Here is a 22,636-nt window from a genome sequence, read left to right on the forward strand (position 1 = left end):
CAGGTCTAAGCAGGTCAGATGTAGTGGTTAGTTTTCACCCAGAATATTTGTTTTAGAAAAAAGTTCAATTAAATCACTTGCAGGGTTAAATCTAACCAATTGTAACTGTTTTAGACAAAGAAGGCAGAAATACTCTCTTTACCACATTACCTTCACCTTTCGTTTTACTTCATAGGGATTAACAATTTCCACTCCAGTATTTTTCCAAATTGCTGAGGTAGAGAGACCCATTGTTAAATCTCTATAATACCTAAAACATACTGCAAACAATAAAAAAAAAAAAAAAAACCATATGTGGTAATTACAATTTAAAACATTTCTACATTCAAAGTTAACAAAAATAATAGCAAGCATGCGAATGGTTCCCCCCTCCCATCCCAACCTTTTATCCAAACATTTAACTGTTCTTATAAACCAGATGCCTAGAACTATAAGTCAAAAGATTACATACACAAATTAAACAAAATTCCTCTTCCCTTGAGTAATCTTCTAGAAAATTCTTGCAAGTATGAGACATTCCAAGAAGAAACAAACCCCTCTTCATTTATCCTGTTCTTAAGAGATGTAGAATATTACAATGTATCTAGGAATTCCTTAGTGTACTAGTAAAATAATTCCCATAAATAGAGAGGGTTCAACTTTAGACTTCTTCCATATTTCTACTACATTTCTTATTAAATGTTATTCTGGCATGTAATTTTAACCCCAGCTCAGTTGGAAATTTGAAAAGAAAAAGAACAAATTAAACAGAAAGCAGTCCAAAGTATATTTTTAAGGATGAAGGAAGTACTTAAAAGACAAATCTGCACCTAGAGATGTGGAGGATTTCGAGTCCTACCTCAAAAAATCCTACTGTGAATCAATTTGTCCTTCAAAATTTTAGATCTGTCATCGTGATGGCCTCTACTGTACTACCAGGCTGTCAATTGATTGGTTATCAGAAAAACATCCGACTTTCCCAAAAGTCTTGTTTTTGTTTTTAAACGCTGCCTGCTTCTAACAGTAACAACAAAAACAACAAAGCAACAATAATAAAAAACAAAGAACCTGTGCACATCTGAGTTCTCACCAAAGCCTAACCAGAACAGTTTCGGAAGTAAGAAGAGCGGGAAGAGAGGCGAACCAAAATATTTTGGTTGAACCTCGCTGTCTTACCAAAGATTCCTCTTACAAGGGCTGGAGTTTACTTTGCCTGTTCTTTCACTGACCAACGGGGCGGGGACAGCAGTTGGGCAAAGGGAGAAGGGGCGGAAGAGGGCGGTAGAATTCAGGAGACCGCCAAGGAGGCTGCAGAACATCACCTGAGTGTAGATAAAGAAACCTTGCCTCCAGTTAATCTCCATTTAGGTTGTTACAAAGAACCACAACAAGCCACAAAGAAATGAGAAAAGTAACTAAGGAGCATTCATCCCTATGTGTAAATGTCCCCAGAGTTCGTCACCTTGCTGTTTCTGTTGTTTCTGTTGCGCTGGGTTCCTAAAGCACCCGGTGTTCAAATAGAGAGCTGGAGTCAGCAGCTGTCCCTCAAATTGGCAGCTAGCACACTTGGCGCAGCGGAGAAAGAGAAACATGTGGAGCCAGGCGCGGGCACCTGGCGTATCCCCCAGTTCCACTTCAGGTCGAAAAGTGAAGAAACTTAGTCACAACTCTGGCGTGGCCCGCAAGGCAGATACTCCCCCGAGGCCAAGCCCGGCCCGGGCTGCACTTACTCCTGACTCCCGAGCCCGCCACCCAATCCCCGCCGGCTCCCAAGAGAAAGCGCGGTTCGGGCAGAGCGTTGTCCGCCGCCCCGCAGCCTCAGGGGCCTGGCCTGGCACCTCGCTTCCCAGCCCCATGCCCCTTCTCCCCTGGGCCCCCCAGCAACGGTCTTCAGAGGAGGAAGGGGGTGGCCCCAACCCCTCTTGGCCACCATACTAACCTCGACGCTGCTTGCGCTGCCGCCAAACACCTCCATTTCTTGGTCCCAGGGCTCGTCTTGAGGAGCGAACGGTAGCATCGCCCCTTCAGGAGCACTCGAACAGGAGCTGCCAACTGCCCGAGCGGCCGCGCATCCCGTTTTTGGAGCCTGCCTGCCACTGCGCCGCCGCCACCGCCGGGATCCCCAGCCTCGCCTTCAGCGACAGCTGCCTTCGCCGTGGGGTCCCTCAAAGACTCGGAGCGAGGGGTCGTCGCCACCGCAGGCTGCTGCTCCCCACGGAGAAGACAACTCTGTGCTGCCTCTCCAAGAGCTGCCGCTCGGTTTGTGCTCACCACTGCCGCCAACGCCGCGACAGTCGTTCGGCGGTGACTCCCCCCGCCGCCCCGCCGCCATCTCCCCGCTCCCTCGGGCCCCCTCCCAGCTCTGTCAATATGGCGGCAGCGGCGGCGTTACCTGTGCGGCGCCTGGAACTCCCGACCGCGGGGGCACGGCAGCGTCACCCAAACGTCAATGGAGATTCCCCAGCCTAGGGTGAAGCGGGGAAGGGCGGGGGGGGGGGGGGGCTGTGGAGGGGGAGGCGGGGAGGTGCGAGGGATCGCGTGGTGGGGATTGGGAGAGAGGGGAAGGGGGCTTACTGGGCAGGGAAGGCGGGAGATGCGTAGTAAAATCCTCTGCTAGCTCTTCGGTAAACCTGCGCGCTCCACGGAGCATGCGCGGCGCTGTTCACACATGCTCAGCAGGCCCTCGCAAGTCAACAGAGCTGTCTTGCCGGCCGGAGTCCCAAAAAAGGTTTGGGAGCTGGGGCCCCTCATGAGCATTTGGAGGAGTCAGTGTCAGAAGACTCCAGGAATACCTGCTTTCAGTGCTTGCCAAAGCAGGTGCGCTATACACCGAGGCACGCCCATTTGGTATTTAGTGACAAATATCAAGGCAGGGGTTTTAGTCCAGTATACATTAGCCTCATAGAAGCTGGAGGCAGGAATAAAATCCGTTTAAAGTAAAGTAGTACAACTGCGCTCCCTAACTCCGCCCTCTCCTCTTGTCCTGCTCACAGTGTTGGTATTTATGCTGGTTGTCTTCATAGTATTGATGACACTCCGTGTTTCCAGTATTCACATATATAATGTACACCACTTATTGGACTCAACGTAAGGCAGTGAAGGCAGAGTGTAGGAATCTAACTTCATTTCCACCCCGCTCTGAGGATATTGGACCTGTAGTGACAGAAATTATCATTTTTCTCTCTTCTCCAAATCATTTACTGCTTTGCTGCTCTAAGCCACACACTGTACCAGATGCTAGCAATTTAACTGAGATGAAGTATAGCCTCATGCATGGGAGATGATCAATACATGGGAAATATTTCAAAACTTAGAGTAAAAATGTTATTCCACATTTGACACTTCAAAGAACTTGAAAGAGCAACTGTAACAACTACTAAGCCAGCTCAGTACCTTGGAGAGGTTTCTAACGGTAGACATAAAATAACACCCTCTTCCACGTACTACACCTAGGACTTTGATGCTGTGCTCCACGGAAAACGTTGAACGATGCTCTCTATTTATTTCACCATCTAGCTTCTAGCACTGGCAACATAAACTGAACCAGAGATTGTACCTGAATCGCAATCAAAGATCACTAGTAGATCATTCCCACCTACTCATCTTAAAACCCCAGGGAAAAAGTAAGTTTTAAGAATATGTGTGTGTGTGTGTGAAGTTGCTCAGTCGTGTCCGACTCTTTGCGACCCCATGGACTGTAGCCTACCAGGTTCTTCCATCCATGGGGTTTTCCAGGCAAGAATACTGGAATGGGTTGTCATTTCCTTCTCCAGGATATCTTCCCGACCCAGGGATTGAACCCGGGTTTCCCATATTGTAAGCAGATGCTTTACTGTCTGAGCCACCAGGGAAGCTTTAAGAATATGATTCTATAAAAATGAAAGCTTTGAAAATAGTGGAGACATGGGGCTATAAACAGTGAAAATATGTGTGTGGGTACACAGTGGGTACACATGCAGGTAGACTTCCCTTTGGCTGAACTGACCTTGCTTCCGCCAATGCTTTGAGCACTGGATATCATCTTTTCTTGCCTACTCAAAGGCCTTGTTCTGCAATTCTTCCACTTCCTGCCTGCCCCTTTCACACCATCTATTTTCCTCCTCTACTGGACCTTTCCTGTCAGCAAAAAGCATGCTGTTACTGACTTCAACTTGCTGGACCACTCATTAGTATTTGAAGCAGTTAATGTCTCTTGAAACATTACCTTCACTTGGCCCCCAGAGCAAAACATTTGTTCATTTTCCTTTTACATCACTGGCCATTTCATCTCTGTGTCCTTTGCTATATCATCCTTCATCTTCCTAATCTCTAAAAACTGGAACTTCAGGGCTCAGTCCTTGAACTGTACCTTCCCCAGCATTTTAGGTATTCCCATATCCCATCCTGTTCCACGGCTTTAAATCCCATCTGTATGCTGAAGACTGTCAAATTTTATCTCTAACCATAAACACTTCCTTGAAGTCTAGACTTGTACATGCAACTGCTTATTCTATTTGGATACCTAACTGAATTCTAGATTCGACCCTAACTAACCTGTTCCTTGCCTAGTCTTCAGAATAATTAATGACCTCTACCACCCACTAGTTTGTTGCTCAAATGTCCTTTGAGTCTTTTTATGACCATCCGTTCTAAAACACCATCCCCATAACTATCTAGCCTCACCCTGCTTTTTCTTGATAATACTAATCAACATGTTATATATGATTTATTTATTTATTCCATCTAGCACCTAGCATAATGATACTCAGTAAATTTTTCTGAATGAATGAATTTGTCCTTTCCTCCTATGCATTTGATAAATACACCACATCAACTAACTATATTAAGAAGCTTCCTCACTATGAATGTATTACTCTGCTTCTATACAAAATTTAATTTTCATGTATGTTCATTCATTCTACATTCCCCTTAATATATAGACACGTGTGTGTGTTAGTCACTCAGTCATGTCTGACTGTGTGCAATCCCATGGACTGTAGCCCACCAGGCTCTTCCTCTGTCCATGGGATTCTCCAGGCAAGAATACTGCAGTGGGTTGCCATTTTTTTCTCCAATATATAAATATACATGTCTCATTTAAAAAAAATAATTAAATTCCCTTCCTCAACTCAATGGTTTTAATAAACTCTCATTTTTCAAATCTTTCCATTAGTTAACAAGTCTTTTTTCTTCTATCTCAATTATTTTTTAAATGTCTGCTCCATCCCCACTGCCACTGACTCAGTTCACCTCATAAAATATTTACTTGAACCAATTATAACAATGATTCCTCTTAACTGATTTCTCTGACTCTAAATTTATACTCTGTCCTCAAACCATCCTCCTCATTGGCAGCCCAGTGATCAAAATTTTCCAGTGATTCTTTTACCGTCTCCAGTAAAATACCCAAACTCCTTAACTCTGAATGCAGATGTTTAAAAGTTTTCACCATCTGGCCTCTATCTTCCTAGCTTCATGTACCATTTCATATTCCAGTCAAATTTATGCACATGTTATTGTCTCTTCCCTAGCCTAGTCTTTGTAGATAACTTTCTCTTAATAGCAGTCAATATTAACTACTAGTTACTGAGAAAAGAGCCAACTGTGCTCCAGGCTTATGCTCTTCATGGATTCATTTAGCCTACCTAAGAACTTGTAAAAACTTACATTATCTGTATTTTACAGATGAGGTACCTGAGCCTAAGGTTCAATGATTTTCCCAAAACCTCACAGATAATAAATGAAAATCTAGAATTAAAACGAAGTCTGCCTGGTGCCAAACCTTTTATCCCACTCTGGTGCTCTGTGAAGCCTCTTAGAGCTTAACTTCCCCTCTTCATTCCTTCTTTCCACTCATCCCAGGGATAAATTAGTCACCCATTCCTCTGTACTTCCATAACATCTTGTCCATATACTAATTTCAGCATTTCTTTATCTTTACCAGTGAACTTTGAGCTTTTTGATGGTAGTGAATTAATTAAGCTCTGCATTCACAGCATATGGCTGGTGCTCAATAAACGTGCTGGATGGACAAACAACATTTCTACTTTAGCCAGACACTATGTTAAAACTCTGGTCTGTTATAAAAATGTATGACAGTACTTACTCTTGAGAAGTTTAATGCCTATCTGTTCTGTTTTGACTCCTTGTATCAAAGACATATTACCTGATTTTAAGTTATTGGTAACCAGAGACTATTAGATCTAATTTCTGCTAAATGAGAAAGCCCTTGAAATGTTGGTGAAAAACATGATGACTTTATTTAAGCACAAAGGCATGTAGTAAGGAAGACTGGAACTTAAAATTCTAAATTTTCTATAAGTATACACAGCAGAGTTTATTGCTTTCCCTTCAGTAGTCAGGACATTTTTGCCTCAAAATTTATATATCCCTATATGTATCTCTGGATCTCCAATTATTGTAGCATTAAAAGTTTAAAAAGTATTTGGCAAGGTTTTGGTTGTTCTGGAACTGGGATGTACTTAACTAGTTTCTAAATAATATATATTTCATCATAAAGGATGATGCAATGGGTTCTACCACCATTAGAGCATGTTTTCTGAGTATTTTCAGAACTAGGGAAAGGGTACATATACCTATACACTGACTTCTTTGCCCTGTGACAAATGGCACACATCAGATGACCAGGGTCAGGTGTAAAAGTGGGTGGTCATGCAATTTAGCTAAAAAAAGTTAACCAACCCATATGGAGATAAAAACAAACTCATCTTGGCCTCACTAAGGGGGTGTGAAATATGAACCAAGGACCTTTGATCAGCAGAACATAAACCACCCACAGATCCTACATTGTGTTCTTCTTCCTAGATTGTGACATATACAAATACTGCTTATTTGGAGTATAATTATAGAAAGAGCCACACAGTCCCTCAGCATTCTCTACCTAGTTCCCCAAAGTTTATAATCCAAATAGCTGGAAAGTGATGAATCAACATAGAGCATAAAAGCACTATTAGAAAAATATTCCAATATTTTACTTGGAGATATTCTGATTTAAATATATAAAAAATGGGATCTGTGTGAAGAAACAGGAAACTTTTAAGTTTTAGCAAATACTTATTATATTTAAGTTATTCCTCAGGAGTGTCAGATAACTTTTGTTCTCTAAAAATACTAAGTAACTTTGGTCCCCCTACAAATCAATTTCAAAAGGGTGAGCAAGTCACACATACTTGTGAAATATGTTTCATTTTTGTTGAAATGAATGAGATTAAGCAGTAAATAAATGATAAATATGGCTATAGTTTAGTAGTTTTTCTCTTTGGAGAGTAAAGTTTATAGTACACAGAGAACAAAATACCTTAATGATACTAGAGAGGGGGAAGAATAGTTACCATTGTTTGTAGTCTAACTCCTAAGATTTTTATGAAAATTTATTATTATTATATTTTATGGTTTAGCTAGAATTCTAACCCATTTAACAATGGCACATGTTACAAAGGAGTTCTGCTGTATTATATATAGGCAAAATATCAATGTTATTTACATTTTATTTCCTTTTTATTTCTAAATCTCTTCAAATCCAGCCAACATATTTGGTTATAATGATATTTTCTGGAAAAAACAAAAAACAGTTGTCTTACTGGTAGGTTTTCTAAAATGTTAGAATGATGGATCTATGAAACAGGAAATTGATTCCTACGATAACATACATAAATGTCATAACCACCTGTAGGTGACAAAACAGATACATTTTTATAAACCCAAGCAATAACACCAGATATGAAGGTAATCTGGCTGCCCACATCCTTCACAGTATTATTCACCCAGGTAGAGCCAATTAATTTGAGCAACTCATTTGATGTCTCTTCCTTAACTCAAAATTTTTCATTTGGGTCCCTGCAAATTTTAGAACTTTGTTATGGAGTGTTCCTTCTGAGTTAAAGGTGGACCATTCTTTCATTAAGGATATGAGAGTAGCAATGTTACCCTACTCAGGCTTCAAACATAACTCATAAATCTGTATAACAATAATAAAAATGTAAATTTGTATACCTACCAAGTTACCTAGTTTCAAACTGTATTTTTCATATAATTTGCAAAACTCTTGTCACCTGCAATAAAATATGTGTTTAGAGTTCCTATGACTGAAGTAATGATAAAAGATTTCCGTGGTCATACAATGTAGCTGGAAAAAGTTAACTGACTCATGTGGACCCATCTATACCTGTTCCCTAGGTTCCTCTGGTATTTACAGTTTCTAAATAAGAATTGTTTTAAACGGAACCAGATAATTTCAGACTTATGATCATGGTCTTATTGACATTGTACTCTAAGTCATTGGTAAGTGTGCATTAGAATAACCTCCAGGGCTTTGTCAAAACACAGATTGCTGAGCCTCAGTGTTTCTGATTAATTAAATCTGGGTTGGGGACTGAGTGTGTGCATTCCTGCCAAGTTCCCAGGTGATACTACTGGTCTTGAGACCACACTTTGAGAACTACTCTTTTAAGTTATAATTAGCCAAAGTAAGAGACAGATATTTTAGAGAGGAATTTTGTTCAAAAAGCCTGCATGATTCATTCAGATTTCAGGTTTTAAAAATTCATATAAAAATTATAGAGAATTGGAAACTGCAAATTTAAACTGCAAAAGAAAAAAAAATCTACAAAGGAAATATTACATAAGATACAAACCCCAATGAAGCACTTTAAGGTCTCATTATATAAAAGCAGTTGACATGCTAATAACAACTTATTATTAATAAACATAGTTGAAGTTAATAGAAGTGCTTTTTTTCTGGTGCCCTGTATTAGGAGTTCAACTGGGAAAATAGGCAAATTTGGAGTTGGTTACAGAAGAAAAAGTATATATATATATATATATATATATATATATATATATATATATGCAGATTCAGTTCAATTCAGTTCAGTTGCTCAGTCGTGTCCAACTCTTTGCAACCCCATGAACCACAGCATGCCAGGCGTCCCTGTCCATCACCAACTCCCAGAGTCCACCCAACCCATGTCCATCGAGTTGGTAATGCCATCCAACCATCTCATCCTCTGTCGTCCCCTTCTCCTCCTGCCCTCAATCTTTCCCAGCATCAGGGTCTTTTTCAATGAGTCAGCACTTTGCATCAGGTGGCCAAAGTATTGGAGTTTCAGCTTCAACATCAGTCCTGCCAATGAACACCCAGAACTGATCTCCTTTAGGATGAATTGGTTGGATCTCTTTGCTGTCCAAGGGATTCTCAAGAGTCTTTTCCAACACCACAGTTCAAAAGTATCAATTCTTCTGTGCTCAGCTTTCTTTATAGTCCAACTCTCACATCCATACATGACTACTTGAAAAACCATAGCCTTGACTAGATGGACCTTTGTTGGCAAAGTAATGTCTCTGCTTAGTAATATGCTGTCTAGGTTGCTCATAACTTTCCTTCCAAGGAGTAAGCATCTTTTAATTTCTTTTAATTTCATGACTGCAATCACCATCTGCAGTGATTCAGATTGGCCACAGACAAAGACAGGTGACATGTTCCTAGGTTACTTGTGGTCAGCAGGTCAGAGATAAGCAAGTTAAAATTTGGAAGATATGTAGACAGTGATAAGGGCAGAGGGTTCTTGTCCAGTGAATCAGGAAAACTTCAGGTAAATGTGATATAGTACCCTGGATAGCTCCCTGGAGGAGAATTTGCTTTAAGTCTGGCCTCACCCAAGTAAGCCTTTTTTTTTTTTTTTTTTTTTCCTATTTAGCGCCCCTCTCATTGTTAGAAGGGTTTCCCTGGTGGCTCAGAGGATAAAGAATCTGCCTGCAATGCAGGAGACCCTGGTTTGATCTCTGGGTTGGGAAGATACCCCAGAGAAGGGAATGGCAACCCACTCCAGTATTGTTGCCTGGAGAATTCCAGGGACACAGGAGCATGGCAGGCTACAGTCCATGGAGTCACAAAAAGTCAACCACAGGGGGGGAGGAGCCAAGATGGCGGAGGAGTAGGATGGGGAGAACACTTTCTCCCCCACAAATTCATCAAAAGAGCATTTAAACGTCGAGTAAATTCCACAAAACAACTTCTGAATGCCGGCAGAGGACATCAGGCACCCAGAAAAGCAACCCAACTCTTCAAAAGGAGGTAGGAAAAAATATAAAAGACAAAATAAAAGAGACAAAAGAGGGAGGGATGGAGTTCCGTCCCAGGAAGGGAGTCTTAAAAAGAGAGAAGTTTCCAAACACCAGGAAACCTTCTCACTGCCGAATCTGTGCCGAGCTTTGGAAGCACAGAGGGCAACATAACAGGGAGAAAAAATAAATAAACAATTAAAACTCGCAGATTGCGAGCCCTACGGTAACTCCCCCAGCGGAGAAGCAGCACAGACGCCTGCATACGCCATTAGCAAGCAGGGGCTGGGCAGGGAGGCGCGGCACGGGCTGCATCGCTGAGAGTAAGAATCTGGCCTGAATACCCTGAGCGCTATCTGAGCGAAATAATTTGGGCTAGCAAACCAGACTGTGGGATATCTACCACGCGAAAAGCCAGCCCTAACCTAAGACACCACCAGGCCCGTGCACGGAACAAAGGACTGAACAGAGATAGCCGGCTGCAGACCTTCCCCCTCCGGGGACAGGCAGCCAGAGCTGTAAGGGGGCAATCTCAGCCCCAGAGAGACTTTATCTATAAAACTGTAAGCAGGCTTCTTTGCTAACTAAAACTTATTGGGGGTCTGGACGGTCAACATCTGCCTGAGAAGGTGCGCTGGTTTTACACCCAGATAACCGAGTGGCAGGGAGGCGATAAGTCACAGCATTGGCGCTCGCCAAACACCTCATCACCTGAGCTGCTGGGACCTGGGAAGAGCACAAAACGCAGGCCCAACTGAGCCTGCGCCTCTGAGAGCTACCCGAGTGCCTGAACCTGAGCGGCTTGGACCTGGGAGGTACATGCAGCCCAGGGCCGGCCTCGGATTGTTCCCAGCGGAACAACCTAGAGCCCGAGCAGTGTGGGCAGGGAGGCTACATGCGCCATGAGCGGGGGCAGACCCAGTGTGGCTGAGGCACTGCGAGTGCACACCAGTGTTATTTGTTTGCAGCATCATTCCCTCCCTCCCTCCCCACAGCGTGACTGAACAAGTGAGCCTAGAAAAAAAAAAAAAAAAGTGTCCTCCACCGTCCCCTTTGTGTCAGGGCGGAAACCAGACACTGAAGAGACCAGCAAACAGAAGACGTTATAACAGAGGGAAATGCTTCGGAAGCTACAGGCAATAGATAAAACCCTGTGGTTACTATGGACTACATAGGAAGGGGGCTATAGATCTTGAGAAATATAAGACGGACCAAGGAACTAGCCAAAAATGAACTGAACCCACAATACTCACAACAAAACCAAAGAAAGTCCTAGATATATTTTTACTATTTTTACGATCATTCTTTCTTTTTTTTTAATTTTTTTTAAAAAAATTTTAAGTCCTCTATTGTTCCTTTAATTTTCACTTTTATAACCTATTACTTTGCAAAAAAAAAAAAAAGACCCTATTTTTTTTCTTCTTCAGCAAACTTCATATATATATATTTTATAATTTTTGACCTTGTTTTTTTTTTTTTTCTTCTCTTCTTTAACATTGTATTTTTGAAATTCCAAACTCTACTCTAGATTGTTAATTTTAGCTTTTTGGTATATGTTATCAATTTTGTACCTATAGCTTTTTTTTATAATTTCTGTGACTTTTTTTTCCCTCTGATCCTTTCTCTTCTTCTTTTATATAACATTGTATATCTGAAATTCCAAACTCTACTCTAGATTTTTAATTTATGCTTTTTGGTATTTGATATCAATTTTGTACCTGTATTTTCTTTATAATTTTTGTGACCTTGTTTGTTTTTGTTTGTTTATTTTCTCTCTTTATTTTTCTTCTTCTTTTTTTTTAACATTGTATTTTTGAAATTCCAAACTGTACTCTAGATTTTTAATTTTTGCTTTTTGGTATTAGTTATCAATTTTGTACCTGTATTTTCTTTATAATTTTCACGACCTTGTTTGTTTTTGTTTGTTCGTATTTTTTCTCTTTCTTTTCCTTCTTATTTCTTTAACATCGTATTTTTGAAATTCCAAACTCTACTCTAGATTTTTAATTTTTGCTTTTATGTATTTGTTACCAATTTTGTACCTTTAAGAACCCAATCTTCAGGACCCATTTTTCACTAGGGAGCGAGATTACTGGCTTGACTGCTCTCTCTCCCTTTGGACTCTCCTTTTTCTCCACCAGGTCGCCTATGTCTCCTCCCTAACCCCTCTCTACTCTACCCAACTCTGTGAATTTCTGTGTGTTCCAGATGGTGGAGAACACTTAAGGAACTGATTACTGGCTGGATGTGCCTCCCTCCTTTTCATTCCCCTCTTTTATCCTTCTGGCCACCTCTGTCACCTTCCTCCTCCTTCTCTTCTCTGTATAACTCCGTGAACATCTCTGAGTGGTCCAGTTGTGGACTGCACATAAGGAAGTGACTACTGGCTAGCCCACTCTCTCCTCTATTGATTCCACCTCATCTCATTTGGCCACGTCTAACTCCCTCTTCCCTCTTCTCTTCTCCATGTAATGCTGTGAACCTCTCTGAGTGACACTCACAGTAGAGAAACTTTTCATCTTTAATGTAGATATTTTATCAATGGTGCTGTATAGAAGGAGAAATTTTGAAACTACTGTAAAAATAAGACCAATAATTGGAAGCAGTAGGCTTAAGTCCAAACCCTGACTCCATGGAACTCCTGACTCCAAGGAACATTAATTGACAGGAGCTCATCAAATGCCTCCATACAGACACTGAAACCAAGCACCACACAAGGGCCAACAAGTTCCAGGGCAAGACATACCAAGCAAATTCTCCAGCAACAAAGGAACACAGCCCTGAGCTTCAAGATACAGGCTGCCCAAAGTCACCCCAAAACCATAGACATCTCATAACCCATTACTGGATATTTCATTGCACTCCAGAGAGAAGAAATACAGCTCCACACACCAGAACAGCGACACAAGCTTCCCTAACCAGGAAACCTTGACAAGCCACCTGTACAAACCCACACACAGCAAGGAAAAGTCACAATAAAGAGAATTCCAGAAACCTGCCAGAATACAGAAAGGACACCCAAACTCAGCAATTTAAACAAGATGAAGAGACAGAGGAATACCCAGCAGATAAAGGAACAGGATAAATGCCCACCAAACCAAACAAAAGAGGAAGAGATAGGGAATCTACCTGATAAAGAATTCCGAATAATGATAGTGAAATTGATCCAAAATCTTGAAATCAAAATGGAATCACAGATAAATAGCCTGGAGACAAGGATTGAGAGGATGCAAGAAAGGTTTAACAAGGACCTAGAAGAAATAAAAAAGAGTCAATATATAATGAATAATGCAATAAATGAAATTAAAAACACTCTGGAGGCAACAAATAGTAGAATAACAGAGGCAGAAGATAGGATAAGTGAATTAGAAGATAGAATGGTAGAAATAAATGAATCAGAGGGGATAAAAGAAAAACGAATTAAAAGAAATGAGGACAATCTCAGAGACCTCCAGGACAATAGTAAACGCTACAACATTCGAATCATAGGGGTTCCAGAAGAAGAAGACAAAAAGAAAGACCATGAGAAAATACTTGAGGAGATAATAGTTGAAAACTTCCTTAAAATGGGGAAGGAAATAATCACCCAAGTCCAAGAAACCCAGAGAGTCCAAAACAGGATAAACCCAAGGCAAAACATCCCAAGACACATATTAATCAAATTAACAAAGATCAAACACAAAGAACAAATATTAAAAGCAGCAAGGGAAAAACAACAAATAACACACAAGGGAATTCCCATAAGGATAACAGCTGATCTTTCAATAGAAACTCTTCAAGCCAGGAGGGAATGGCAAGACATACTTAAAATGATGAAAGAAACAGCCCAGATTATTGTACCCAGCAAGGATCTCATTCAAGTATGAAGGAGAAATCAAAAGCTTTTCAGACAAGCAAAAGCTGAGAGAATTCTGCACCACCAAACCAGCTCTCCAACAAATACTAAAGGATATTCTCTAGACAGGAAACACAAAAACAGTGTATAAATTTGAACCCAAAACAATAAAATAAATGGCAACGGGAACATACTTATCAGTAATTACCTTAAACGTAAAAGGGTTGAATGCCCCAACCAAAAGACAAAGACTGGCTGAATGGATACAAAAACAAGACCCCTACATATGTTGTCTACAAGAGACCCACCTCAAAACAGGGGACACGTACAGACTGAAAGTGAAGGGCTGGAAAAGATTTTCCATGCAAATAGGGACCAAAAGAAAGCAGGAGTAGCAATATTCATATCAGATAAAATAGACTTTAAAACAAAGGCTGTGAAAAGAGACAAAGAAGGTCACTACATAATGATCAAAGGATCAATCCAAGAAGAAGATATAACAATTATAAATATATATGCACCCAACACGGGAGCACCGCAGTATGTAAGACAAATGCTAACAAGTATGAAAGGAGAAATTAACAATAACACAATAATAGTGGGAGACTTTAATACCCCACTCACACCTATGGATAGATCAACTAAACAGAAAATTAACAAGGAAACACAAACTTTAAACGATATAATAGACCAGTTAGACCTAATTGATATCTATAGGACATTTCATCCCAAAACAATGAATTTCACCTTTTTCTCAAGCGCACATGGAACCTTCTCCAGGATAGATCACATCCTGGGCCATAAAGCTAGCCTTGGTAAATTCAAAAAAATAGAAATCATTCCAAGCATCTTTTCTGACCACAATGCAGTAAGATTAGATCTCAATTACAGGAGAAAAACTATTAAAAATTCCAACATATGGAGGCTGAACAACACGCTGCTGAATAACCAACAAATCACAGCAGAAATCAAAAAAGAAATCAAAATTTGCATAGAAATGAATGAAAATGAAAACACAACAACCCAAAACCTGTGGGACACGGTAAAATCAGTCCTAAGGGGAAAGTTCATAGCAATACAGGCACACCTCAAGAAACAAGAAAAAAGTCAAATAAATAACCTAACTCTACTGTTAAAGCAACTAGAAAAGGAAGAAATGAAGAACCCCAGGGTTAGTAGAAGGAAAGAAATCTTAAAAATTAGAACAGAAATAAATGCAAAAGAAACAAAAGAGACCATAGCAAAAATCAACAAAGCCAAAAGCTGGTTCTTTGAAAGGATAAATAAAATTGACAAACCATTAGCCAGACTCATCAAGAAACAAAGGGAGAAAAATCAAATCAATAAAATTAGAAACGAAAATGGAGAGATCACAACAGACAACACAGAAATACAAAGGATCATAAGAGACTACTATCAACAATTATATGCAAATAAAATGGACAACGTGGAAGAAATGGACAAATTCTTAGAAAAGTACAACTTTCCAAAACTCGACCAGGAAGAAATAGAAAATCTTAACAGACCCATCACAAGTACAGAAATTGAAACTGTAATCAAAAATCTTCCAGCAAACAAAATCTCAGGTCCAGACGGCTTCACAGCTGAATTCTACCAAAAATTTACAGAAGAGCTAACACCTATCCTGCTCAAACTCTTCCAAAAAATTGCAGAGGAAGTAAACTTCCAAACTCATTCTATGAGCCCACCATCACCCTAATACCAAAACCTGACAAAGATCCCACAAAAAAAGAAAACTACAGGCCAATATCACTGATGAACATAGATGCAAAAATCCTTAACAAAATTCTAGCAATCAGAATCCAACAACACATTGAAAAGATCATACACCATGACCAAGTGGGCTTTATCCCAGGGATGCAAGTACTCTTCAATATCCAGAAATCAATCAATGTAATACACCACATTAACAAATTGAAAAACAAAAACCATATGATTATCTCAATAGATGCAGAGAAAGCCTTTGACAAAATTCAACATCCATTTATGATAAAAACTCTCCAGAAAGCAGGAATAGAAGGAACATACCTCAACATAATAAAAGCTATATATGACAAACCCACAGCAAACATTATCCTCAATGGTGAAAAATTGAAAGCATTTCCTCTAAAGTCAGGAACAAGACAAGGGTGCCCACTTTCACCATTACTATTCAACAGAGATTTGGAAGTATTGGCCACAGCAATCAGAGCAGAAAAAGAAATAAAAGGAATCCAAATTGGAAAAGAAGAAGTAAAACTCTCACTATTTGCAGATGACATGATCCTCTACATAGAAAACCCTAAAGACTCCACCAGAAAATTACTAGAACTAATCAATGATTATAGTAAAGTTGGAGGATATAAAATCAACACACAGAAATCCCTTGCATTCCTATACACTAATAATGAGAAAACAGAGAGAAATTAAGGAAACAATTCCATTCACCATGGCAACGGAAAGAATAAAATACTTAGGAATATATCTACCTAAAGAAACTAAAGACCTATATATAGAAAACTATAAAACACTGGTGAAAGAAATCAAAGAGGACACTAATAGATGGAGAAATATACCATGTTCATGGATTGGAAGAATCAATATAGTGAAAATGAGTATACTACCCAAAGCAACTTATAGATTCAATGCAATCCCTATCAAGCTACCAACGGTATTCTTCACAGAGCTAGAACAAATAATTTCACAATTTGTATGGAAAAACAAAAAACCTCGAATAGCCAAAGCGATCTTGAGAAAGAAAAATGGAACTGGAGGAATCAACCTACCTGACTTCAGGCTGTACTACAAAGCCACAGTTATCAAGACAGTATGGTACTGGCACAAAGACAGAAATATAGATCAATGGAACAAAATAGAAAGCCCAGAGATAAATCCACGCACATATGGGCACCTTATCTTTGACAAAGGATGCAAGAATACACAGTGGATTAAAGACAATCTCTTTAACAAGTGGTGCTGGGAAATCTGGTCAACCACTTGTAAAAGAATGAAACTAGAACACTTTCTAACACCATACACAAAAATAAACTCAAAATGGATTAAAGATCTAAACATAAGACCAGAAACTATAAAACTCCTAGAGGAGAACATAGGTAAAACACTCTCTGACATACATCACAGCAGGATCCTCTATGACCCACCTCCCAGAATATTGGAAATAAAAGCAAAAATAAACAAATGGGACCTAATTAACCTTAAAAGCTTCTGCACATCAAAGGAAACTATTAGCAAGGTGAAAAGACAGCCTTCAGATTGGGAGAAAATAATAGCAAATGAAGCAACTGACAAACAACTAATCTCAAAAATATACAAGTAACTCCTACAGCTCAACTCCATAAAAATAAATGACCCAATCAAAAAATGGGCCAAGGAACTAAATAGACATTTCTCCAAAGAAGACATACAGATGGCTAACAAACACATGAAAAGATGCTCAATATCACTCATTATCAGAGAAATGCAAATCAAGACCACTATGAGGTACCATTTCACACCAGTCAGAATGGCTGCAATCCAAAAGTCTACAAATAATAAATGCTGGAGAGGGTGTGGAGAAAATGGAACCTTCTTACACTGTTGGTGGGAATGCAAACTAGTTCAGCCACTATGGAGAACAGTGTGGAGATTCCTTAAAAAACTGGAAATAGAACTGCCTTATGATCCAGCAATCCCACTGCTGGGCATACACACGGGGGAAACCAGAAGGGAAAGAGACACGTGTACCCCAATGTTCATCGCAGCACTGTTTATAATAGCCAGGAAATGGAAGCAACCTAGATGCACATCAGCAGATGAATGGATAAGAAAGCCATGGTACATATACACAATGGAGTATTACTCAACCATTAAAAAGAATACATTTGAATCAGTTCTAATGAGGTGGATGAAACTGAAGCCTATTATACAGAGTGAAGTAAGCCAGAAGGAAAAACACCAATACAGTATACTAACGCATATATATGGAATTTAGAAAGATGGTAACAATAACACGGTGTACGAGACAACAAAAGAGACACTGATGTATAGAACAGTCTTATGGACTCTGTGGGAGAGGGAGAGCGTGGAAAGATTTGGGAGAATGACATTGAAACATGTAAAATATCATGTAAGAAACGAGTTGCCAATCCAGATTCGATGCACGATACTGGATGCTTGGGGCTAGTGCACTGGGATCACCCAGAGGGATGGTATGGGGAGGGAGGAGGGAGGAGGGTTCAGGATGGGGAACACATGTATACCTGTGGCGGATTCATTTTGATATTTGGCAAAACTAATACAATGATGTAAAGTTTAAAAATAAAATAAAATAAAAAACAAAAAAAGTCAAGCACAACTGAGCAACTAAGGCTTTCAACACTTTTCTTGTTAGAATTCTGAATGTTCAAGAAGCACAAACATTTATGCAGATTTGAGCCCCTGGACACTAGGAAGCAGAATATTTTAATTTCACTAGTAACATTCAGAACCACTATCAGAGATATCTATAATCCCTAGTAGGCTATGTCAGGATCCTGACATATTTAGACAAAAGAGGACTTTTAAAACCAAGAATTGGCTTTCCATTCTAAAGCAAAGAATTACTTTCATTATTTTCCTTCTGCACTTACTAATTCAGAGTTCATTTACCTCTTAAATTATTTATTGAATTGACCTGAAATCTAGTTCAAGAGATTTTCAACATGAATGTAGTATAAAATAATCTTATAACTTTAGCATTCTGCTAGAAAATACATTCTATATAAGCGATGAAAAGTTCTTTTTTTTTATTTTAATTGAAGGCTAATTCTTGGCAACACAGCTTCTACCTAACTTCTTTGCTTTCTACGTCTTTAAGTATGATCTAGTATATTTCATTGGACTTTTAATTAAATCAAGATTAAAGCTTTTTTTAAAAAAACTGTATATGCTTAGAATGTACTATATGATGATTCAATATACATAGTGCAAGGTTTACTACAGTCAAGGTAATTAACATATCCTCTCACAGTTACCATTTTCAATATATGATAAGAAGACCTGAAATCTATTATCTTAGCAAATTTCCAGTATTAAATACAGTATTATTAACTAGAATCATCATGTTGTAGATAATCTCCAGAGCTATTCATCCTACATAACTGTAACTTTGTACTCTTTGACCAGCATTTCCTCATTTCCTTCTCCTCTTTGCCCTTGGTAACTACCATTCTCTCCTCAGCTTCTATGTATTCAACTTTCTTTTCTTTTAGATTTTACATATAGTGAGATCATGCAGTGTTTTTCTTTCTGTGTCTGGCTTATTCTACTGGGCATAATGTCCTTCAGATTCATCCATATTGTTATAAATGGCAGGATTTCCTTATTTTTTATGATTGAATAATTTTCCAAATATTACATTTTCTTAACCAAACTTATCCATTGATAGATGCTTAGGTCATTTCCATATCTTGACCACTATAAATAATGCTGCAATGAACATGGGAGTGTATATATCTCTTTGAAGTACTAATTTTATTTCCTTTGGGTATATGCCCTGAAGAGGGATTACTGGTTCATTTGGTAGTTCAATTTTTAGTAAAGTCAACCCTTAACCAGAGGTCCCACAATGGCATTTCTTATCTTATGGATTTTAATACATTTCAAGAAAAGATTTTAAGTTAAAGCTTTATTTAAATTAATAGCTATTCAAGATGAATCCAAAAAGCCTTTGTTGTTTATCAAATGGCATTGCAATGAGGAAAATCTTACTAAAAATGTAAATACTATAACTTAAGTCAGGGGAGGTTTGGAACACTTTTAAAAATTAAAAAAAAGAAAAACATTAACATAGCAATACATCTTAGAACTAAAATAGATTACTATGCCTATACACAAGGAGACTCCTATATCCTGTATGACCTCTCCCTAAACATTCTTTTAACAAATCGATTTTTTAAAAATATTTATTTATTTGGCTGCATTAAGTCTTAGTTGGAGCACGAGGGATCTTCAATATTCATTTTGCCATATGGAATCTTTAGCTGCAGCTTGCAAACTCCTGGCTATGACATGTTGGATCTAGTTCCCTGACCAGGGATTGAACCCAGGCCCCCTGCCTTCAGAGTATGGAGTCTTAGCCATTGAACCACCAGGAAAGTCCCTAAACAAATTGATTTTAAACAGCTATTGCCCAGAATTCCACTTCAGCTCAGGATGCAGAAAAGATAAAATGTCCTTTTCTATACTAACAACTATAAAAAGGCAAATAAACAACAAAATCATAACTTTTCTTGAACACACCAGAATGCTGAGGTCACAGGACAACAGAGTAGCCTAAAATCCAAAGACAACCCTTCCAAGGAGAGATGGAATGCTAGCACTGATTCGCCTATAGCACAACACAGGGGTAAAAGATATGCAGTGCCATAAAGCAGTAAGGAGAATTGAGCTAATTTTAAAATTATTTTTGTAAAGTCTAAATGTGGAGTAGCATGATATTATAAAGCTTGGAACAGCAAAGACCAGCAAAATTGGCTTTCACTCAGGCTGCTTGCCAAAGACTTACATCTGGTGATAATGAGAAAGAAAGGTGACAGGGCAGAACACCAGATAAAGCCTCTCTGAACAAACATTGCAGGCTTAGAAGAAAGGGTAAATCATTGCTACAAGAAAGGCAAAAATTCTTCACAAATGCTACTGACTGATAGGGGGAGGTGGGGCAGCATACACTATTGCTCCTCAGGAAATGTGTGAATACCCATTGCTTCCAAGGAAGGTAAAAGGAAAAAAAAAAATCCCTCTGTTCCTTAGGAGAGGGGCAAAAAGCTGTCCTAGACCTAGGCAATTAGAGGCTTCATAGCAAAGAGAAGGGGCAGAAAACTTTCCTTGAAAAGCCCACTGAAGATACAAGGCAAAATTTAGCTGCCATGCAAAGGACAGATAGTACTGCTGAGAAAACTCTGCTCTGATAATTCAGGGACACAAGGTCTGTCTAAAACTGAGGCTACACCAGGACAACAGAGAAATCCCCTTGTCTCTCCAGCCTGGTCAGTCAGTTCAGTCACGCAGGCATATGTCTGACTCTGCGACCCCATGGACTGCACCATGCCGGGCTTCCCTGTCCATCACCAACTCCTGGAGCTTGCTCAATCTCATGTCCATCGAGTCAGTGATGCCATCCAACCATCTCATCCTCTGTTGTCCCCTTCTCCTCCTGCCTTCAATCTTTCCCAGCATCAGGGTCTTTTCTAATGAGTCAGTGCACCACTGTGATAGCATGTACCAAATAAAAAGCAACAGCAAATTACACCTGAAACTATCACAACATTGTTAATCAACTATACCCCAATACGAAATGAAAAGTTTTGAAGAAGCAAAAGCAAATTAGTTGAATATGGTTCATACTATAAATTTTAAAATTATAAAACTTTTAGAAGAAAACATAAGAAAAATCTTTGTGACTTAGGGTCACAAGTCATAGGTGCTGAGTTCTTAAATATGAAACCAAAGCTATGATCCATAGAATAACAAATTGATAAATTAGATTTCATCAAAATGAATTTTTTCTGCAAAAGATTCTGTTAAGGATATGAAAACATAAGCCACAAGTTTGGGAAAAAGTTTGAAAATTACATATCTGACAAACATCTTGATCAAAAATATATAAGGAATTCTGTAAACTCCACAGGAAAAAAAAAATCCAATTTAAAAATAAGATAAATACTGGAACAAATACTCCACCAAACAGGACATATGTGCCAATAAGCACATGTAAGATTACTCAACACTAACAACACCAAATGCTGGCAAGGATATAGAACAAGAGGAATCCTCATTCACTGGTGGGGAAAAGGCAAAATGGTACAGCTACTTTGGAAGACAGTTTACCAGTTTCTTAAAACTTAACATTCTCTTCACATATGATCCAGAAATTGTTCTCCTTGGTATTTACTCCAAGGAACTGAGAACTTATGTTTAAACAAAAATCTGCACATGAATGTTTATAGCAGCTTTTTAATAACTGCCAAAACTTGGAAACAATCAAGATGTCCTTCAGTATGTGAGTGGATACATAAACTGTGGTATATCCATTGCTCAGTCATGTCTGACTCTTTGTGACCCCATTGACTGCAGCCTACCAGGCTCCTCGGTCCATGGGATTTTCCAGGCAAGAGTGCTGGAGTGGGTTGCCATTTCCTTCTCCAGGGGATCTTCCCGACCCAGGGATTGAACCTGGGTCTCCTGCATTGTAGGCAGACACTTTACTGTCTGAGCTACCAGGGAAGCCCAGATAATATATTATTCAATGCTAAAAAGAAATAAGCTATCAAACTGTTAAATATATGGAAGAACCTCAAATATATATTACTAAGCAAAAGGAGTCAGTCTGAAGAGGTTATATACTATACGGTTTCAATTATATGACATGATGGAAAAGGCAAATCTATGGAGACCATAAAAAGAACAATGGTTATCAAGAGTTAGTGAAGAGGTAAGGATCAAAAGGTGGAGCACAGAGGATTTTTAAAGCAGTGAAACTATTCTGTATGATACTATGATAGTGGATACAGGCCATCACATATTTGTCAAAATCCGTATAATGTACAATGCCAAGAGTGAACTCTAACGTAAACTATGGACTTTAGTGATAATGATGTTTCAAAGTAGGTCCATCAGTTGTAACAAATACATCTGTTGTGAGATGTTGATAGTGTGTGAAGCTGTGCATATACAGGCAGGAGATATATGAGAAATATCTGTATTCCCCTCCCAATTTTGCTGTAA

At 39.1% G+C, this 22,636-nt stretch overlaps 1 protein-coding gene across 1 annotated transcript in view; it reads right to left on the reverse strand.

The window, feature by feature from the left end:
- Positions 1-1,897, reverse strand: part of RPS6KA6 (ribosomal protein S6 kinase A6) — a 223,171-nt gene extending 221,274 nt beyond the window's left edge. Inside the window, exons 1-3 of the mRNA XM_027535019.1 lie at positions 1,156-1,897; positions 452-549; positions 151-260 (exon numbers count right to left, since the gene is read on the reverse strand). Coding sequence (XP_027390820.1) covers positions 151-260; positions 452-549; positions 1,156-1,343 — 396 coding nt within the window. The 5' untranslated portion in view covers positions 1,344-1,897. The remainder of the gene's footprint in view (positions 1-150; positions 261-451; positions 550-1,155) is intronic.
- Between the last annotated feature and the right edge of the window lie 20,739 nt (positions 1,898-22,636).

The sequence above is a fragment of the Bos indicus x Bos taurus genome, chromosome X, assembly GCF_003369695.1.
Source record: "Bos indicus x Bos taurus breed Angus x Brahman F1 hybrid chromosome X, Bos_hybrid_MaternalHap_v2.0, whole genome shotgun sequence".
Lineage (NCBI taxonomy): Eukaryota > Metazoa > Chordata > Mammalia > Artiodactyla > Bovidae > Bos > Bos indicus x Bos taurus.